We start from the raw sequence: 6,949 nt of genomic DNA on the forward strand, positions 1-6,949 counted from the left end.
ACTTAAATTTTTGAATGCTAGAAATTTTAATATGGTTGTGATGATGAAAAAGAATACTGCTGTATGGTTCAGTCAGTTAGAAAACACACATAATTTTAGTTATATCATATATGAATTCAAGCATGATCCTTACATTCGGCAATAAATGAGTGTTGGTTTCATATGATGGTTGGGGTGAAACGTACCGCGTTTTAAGGGGCTTCAGTTTCGTGTATCAGCTCAAGCTATTGTTGATAAATAACATTGTAAGAATATTGAAGTCCAGAACATCTACACTAAGGCCAATAGATTAAGTATAACAGTAGTATTAAGCAAGATCACCTAACTTAATTAATTTCCGATAGGGCGCCTAAGGGCGGACTTCCATTAATTTGTTTGATCGTTAGTCTTGCACAAATGCGAAATAGCTACACTGTAAATAGCGCGTTCCCAACAAATTGTTATGGTTGGTAAAAATAATTAAATTTTACAAATTACAGGTGAAAATCAAATATGTTTGAAATTCTCATTTTTAATACAATATTACCATTAAACGACAATATAAGCCCATTGTAAAACCCAGGCCAATACACGACACTAAAACTGGAAAAGAGGGATATAAAAATGGTGTAAATGAAATATCAACGGTAGGATTTAAGAACAGAGCCGCAAAAGCTGCAGACGATGGCTCTCCAAGATCTGCAATAAATAGGTATTAGACAAAACCTCGTTGAAGTCTTCATGTCAGCGATTCTTGCACCACGACCGCACCGAGAACACATTCCCGCCGCTGGTTTGCTTGCTTTCATCTTTCTCTTCTGGTCCACCAAGAAACAGAAACACACCATTCTCTATATCCTTCTTCAAATACAGAAATCAAAGACAGTGAATCTTGTAATCACACCGGTTTGTGATTAATCGGTCCTAACAAAAGTTGTTGGTGTTTCTTGATGATGCAGTTAGGTAGGAGATGTACAAAAAAAAGACGTGATATGGCTTTAGTGATGCACACGTGTTTGGCCTAGAAGTTAGTAATTAAGAGTACGCGTCGGGACATTATATTATATAGAGAATTGTATGATATTTTAACGAGTTTTTGACATGCGTACACATACGTACAACCTCCAACTCCTAACCGAATTCATCAATTTTATTTTATTATGTTTTTGTTCAGATTATTATTAATTCCTATTTCCAAGGAGTAATCAATTATCTCTATATATAGTTTTCGATTTTAACATATGATTGTGTAGCTTGAAATAAAAAGAGTTGCATACTTCAATAATGCCTCACTGGATTAATTTCTGTTGTTACGTGAAGGTGAAGGCACTAGACGTCACTGATGAATCAGTGGATTTTTGGCACGTGGCCGTGGGGAAATATAGTTGGAGGTTGAGTATGTTATTTGTTTGTCTTCCTTGCCGGAAATTAAATATGGGTCTTGAGGAAGATATAAATGGGCCTAAATATATTCAATATGCATTCTTTAAAAGTTGGGCTAGCTTACTGTAAGCCCAAAGTCTTAGTTTTCAGAAGATTTTTCCAAGATTTCACCGAAGATGTAGGCGAAGATGTAATTTCAAGGTTATGAATGGTTACATCGTTGGTGTTCAAAAAAAAAAAAGAATGGTTACATCGTTCAAAGTCAACGGATTGAGCATATAATAAAACGACAGAACAAATATGTAATCTGTATGTTTTGTAGGCTCTGCCCTACACTATAATAATTAGGAACATAATCATGTACTAACATGCACGATTGATAAAAATAAAATGATCACTTATACTCTGCAGAACATCATAATGCTCTTGAAGCAAAATTATCACAACTCACAAGTAGTTATGTACTTATGTGCACGACTAATCAAAACAGATTGGTAACTTATATACTTGTATTTGACTATGGATAATTCTGACGTCGAGACAAGAAAGTGTTAGGTAATAATAATTTATATACAAATGACAGACAAATGATAAAATAAGTCGAGAGATAGTAAAGCTACAAGTCAACGACGTGTTAGGTCGCGCTGCGTGCGTCTACCAACTAATCAGGTTGCTACTTCGTTAACTATTCTCTTGAAGACTTTTTAGATTATTTCTAATGCTGTTTAGAGATTGACGGATATTATTTATTTATTTAAAACTTACAAAGTTACAATATTATAGCGCCGGTACAAAATTTTTAGTAATCTCCTACGCTTTGACAAAAAGATAATAGGGTTTAGTCTCGATTCCAATTTCATATTCTTTTTTATCCTTGAGCACAAAAAGGTGCATGTTTTTTTGGGGTCGATGTTAAATGGTGCGATATGAAAACTATAGTTCTGGAAATTGTTATCCCTAAATATAAAAAGAGTATTCTTTTCGGTCTAGATAATGCTGCACATTATATACAAAATTACAGAGAAAAGAAATGTCATTGACATTTTGAAAAGATTTAAGAAAAAAAATAGACCAAAGAAAAAAGATTTAAGAAATGAACTTCACTAGGATACGAGGCATCTCGCATATGTGAACACAGAACACCGACACTTCGTCAATGGTCGATCTTTTTATTTAAATATTCTTAGTATTTCACCGCACTCCAGGATTAGTCCCAAGTCCCCCCCACACACCGCCGAACTATTTTCTCTTCAGAAAATTAACTTGAATTTCAACTGCTAAAACATTTTAATTATTCGATCTATTCTGGCAACCTGGTTGGCGAAAACAAGAATATGCAAAAAAGAAAAGAAAAAAGGACGCATCATGCACGTAATATAACTTATTTTTTAATGAATCATGAAGCATTACGTACGTTAGATTCGAGTTTATTATGGGCTTCCAACTCAAAACTAATTGACAATTAGTAGATTGGCTCTAATCCTTTATATATTATTTAATGTCCCACTGATTTTTCAATGTGGGATACATATCCTTAGTTCCCCTCCTCGAGATGATGGTTCTTATCGGCCAGAAATCTAGGAAACTTTTTTTAAGATAGTTATACTCGGTCGAGCGAGTCAATTACGACATATATATCCGGTCGGATAGAGTTAATATTAATTAGGGATTTAACTTATTAAGATCTGGACTCTGATACCATGTTAGATTCGGGTTTATTATGGGTTTCCAACTCAAAACCAATTGGCAATTAGTAAATTAGCCCTAACCCTTTATATATTACTTAATGTCCCACTGATTTTCCAATGTGAAATACATATCTCTTAATAACGTATGATATCTATAGTTTGACGTAAACCTTTATAATAATACGGTAATTAACTTCTTCTAAACTTATTTTCATGGACTCCGTTGGTTTATCCCGCTTGTGCTAGCTTGGCTCAGCTGCTCTATAGCAGTTTGATTACTACGTCTGCGTGCATAATTTGTAATTCATATGAAGATCGCTGAGAGAATTTAAACCTGTTTTCGCCAAATCAACCATACCAGTTTTAGTCTTGTTAGTTATCACGGTAATCGACAATGATCTAGAGAAACTTAAACGTCTCTTGAACTCTCGTTAGCTATCACCTAAATAAACAATGACAAATGTAAATGTAAAATGATCGGCTTTGCCTAATGCAGCATCCCATGTTGCTGACGATATATTTAGCTAAAGTTTCAATAGTGGGCACTGATACGTGTGATAATAACAGTACGTACAAAGGTCCATACCGCAATTGTATTTATAGTAGATTTCATTGCCCCTTTTTGTTGATTTATATTTGTATTTTTTTTTTATGAAAAGATAACGCTGTAGCAAGTAGGAATGTAAACTTTAGACTATAGTGTTTGTTATTCAAAAAGAGCAGTTAATAAAGCCAGTGGGGTAATGCTTCCCCTTCTGTTTCCCATACTCATATTACGTTTGCTTACTATTCGTCCAACAATTGGACCCCATATTTTAAGTTTAATTTTCTCCCTTCTTTTGCATAATATATTCTCTAAGTGTGAATAATCAGCGGGAAGCATGTTTAAAAGTACTCGCAAAATGATTTTCGTCAAACCATAGGACCCCAATTTTAAAAGTTTAATACCTTCTTTTGCATAATATTAGTATATGTTATGTGTGAATAATCAGCGGGAAGCATGTTTAAAAACACTCACCAGTGATGATATATCTACTTTGTATCCTTTTAAGACAATTAGTGCGTTGTTGATAATTACATCAAGATAAAAAAATATAAACATACTTTTGGATGGGTCTATTTTGAGTTCGGTTCCAACTTACCCTTTGGATAAGAAAGGATCGAATATTACCATAATTTTCAGTATTTAAAATTTGCTTCGTATTTTATGGATATCTAATTTTCCGATTTGCTTTGTTTCGAAAAAAATACAGATATCCAAGAAAGTTAGAGATATTTGAGAATATTTATGGATATTTCATTCACTTTATTTAATACAAACAATTTTAGAAAAAACAAGTTTATTTTTAAACAATATCTTTTACATAATATAAAATAAAAATAAAAATAGTGAAACTATATATTTCATAAGTTTTTAAAATTAAATTATTTTATAAAATATAAAAAGTTTAGAAAAATTGTAGTTTTTATAAATATTTTATATTCCTTTCTTAATTTAATAATTTTATAAGTATTTTATTAATAAAATATATGTTAATTAATAATTATATAAAGTTATACATTTGAAATTTTAAATTTAATTATACATATACATCTATTTGTATTAAATTTGGAGCGAATCAGATATCCGACTTTATTTTTTTAATATTTATGATTTGTCTTGTTTTTAGATATTAATCTTTAATACTTGATTTGCTTTGAAAACTTACAGATATCCGTATTTTTTCGGATTGGATCGAAACAAATGACGAATCAAATCAAAACTAATAGATAAAACGCCCATCCCTACCTTTGGGTAATCTTGGTTTTGAACCCTACATTCGGGTAATCTTGGTTTTAAAACATTTGAAACGAGAATAAGGTTTGTTCAATGTACAAGATTCGTTGATGACCCGGTCTGAAACTGAATCAATCTGTCGTATCAGCGATATTATCATATGATCTTTCCTGGTCTGTGTTATTAAAAGGGCATGTGGAAAAAAGATGAAATGGAAAAAGAATCTCTTGTTGCTGTCTGATCGTAATAACAAGGGGTCTTTTCACGTAACAATGCCACGATTAACGGAGAATCAAATATTGAAAAATCACACGTGTTGACCGGTAAGTGATGAGAGTGCCAGATGTATGGTTATTTTTGATGATTGAAACTTACCACTGATTCTGATCAAAATCTCACGAATGGATGTTCTCTAATAGAAAGTTTTTGTAAGATCGTGAACAGTCTATCTAACACTGTCACATTCTCATATTATCCATTTTCCATAAGTTATTGCATCACTTCACAAAATGTATAATACTAATAGCATGTGGCGGAAAGTGTTCGAAGATAGTACGTATCATTTTGTCTGTTTTAGTACTTCAAAAAATATAAAAATTTATATCTATAACATTGTTATTAGGGTTTTCTGTTTAGACTTATGAGTTTATTCCTTCTATATTTGTATTGTAGTCTGTAGACTGTATATTCATATTTTCAATAGACTAAATAATACCATGTAAACATATATAATATAGTTTCCATTATTAATCTATAAAACATTAAACATGTAATTCTGTCATTTTCCAACTATACTGATTTACAATATATTGTCAATAATGGAACAAAGGAAAGAATATCATCAACGGGTCAAAACATACTGTCTGGTTGTTTTGAAGTTTCATTTGGTACGCATATTAACAGATCACTAACTAACGAATAGACTTTTAACCTATGAAATTTATACTTTATTAGATCCTATTATCTATCTAATACCGAGACAGAACATTTAAATTTCAAAAAAAAAGAACAAGAGTCCATGTGTAAAGAACAAGCGCGTTCGAGCTTTAAAATGAGAATCAGGGGAAGGAGACAAAGTTTGAAGTATGTATACATCTTCAAGATAATATATTTTTGTATTATAGAAATATCTCACTCTTATTAAATTGCAAGAATCCTGACAGAAATTAAAAAAGATTTGCGATAAGCCAGTGGAGCTACCAATCAGAGACGACGTGAGATTGGAATTCTAGTAGATATGTTTCTTATCATGCATGCACTTGTGTTCCAAGATTCCAGATCGACTGCTGCAATGTTCCTCCATAAAACTAATATCCAATCCTCTGAAAGCCCAGATCCATGGGTTGATTAGTAATAATAAAGTAAACTAGAATAAAAGAAAAAAATGGAAATGAGTGAAAACAAAACTAGCAGAAAAGAAAACAAGAAAAATAAATGGAAAATAGCTCAAAAAAGCATAAACATATTTACTTTAGCAAAATGTAGAGTAAACTTAGTATCTGATTGGAAAGCACTTCCATCAAAAAAATTTAGCGTTAATATTTTTATTTTCTTTTCAACTTATATATATGTTTGCCAATCAAGCAAAATTATTTTTCATCTCGCTTACTCTCACAACTGTTTAATTGATGGTATATAGTACACTTTATTATCTCACTGTCTCTGAAGTGAAAAATAAGTTACACCTGATTTTGTTTTGTTTTCTTTGTATTTTACTCTGCTATTTTTCCTCCTAGTTACTCCACTTTTATTTCTTTTAGTTACTTTAAAATCTACCGGTCACATCCCTAATGTTTGTTTTTCTCCATTTAAATAGTAAGTAAAGTAAACTAAAAATAATATCTTATACTTTCTCTGTTTTATTTTAATTGTCGTTATATAATAACATTTTTATTTTAAAATAAACGTTGTTTTATAATTTCAAAGCAAATTTATTAGCTTTATTTTATAATCTGTTTTTCTATTGGTTAAAATTTTGTTAGATGTATTATTAATGATTTTTTTATTTAGTAATATACAAAACTAAATGTTTTTTTAATGTATCCTCAAGTATAAAACAACAATTAAAATTGAACAAATGAAATATTTGACTGGTAAAATTTTAGTGGGATTTAGACTAAAT

The 6,949-nt window shown here is 31.0% G+C and overlaps 1 protein-coding gene across 1 annotated transcript; it reads right to left on the reverse strand.

The window, feature by feature from the left end:
• Window positions 1-419: 419 nt before the first annotated feature.
• Window positions 420-1,484, reverse strand: LOC103869908. Its single transcript, XM_009147983.3, has one exon. It carries the CDS (start codon window positions 825-827, stop codon window positions 621-623), a length of 207 nt encoding a protein of 68 aa, XP_009146231.1. The 5' UTR covers window positions 828-1,484; the 3' UTR covers window positions 420-620.
• Between the last annotated feature and the right edge of the window lie 5,465 nt (window positions 1,485-6,949).

Source organism: Brassica rapa, chromosome A05 (genome assembly GCF_000309985.2).
Source record: "Brassica rapa cultivar Chiifu-401-42 chromosome A05, CAAS_Brap_v3.01, whole genome shotgun sequence".
Lineage (NCBI taxonomy): Eukaryota > Viridiplantae > Streptophyta > Magnoliopsida > Brassicales > Brassicaceae > Brassica > Brassica rapa.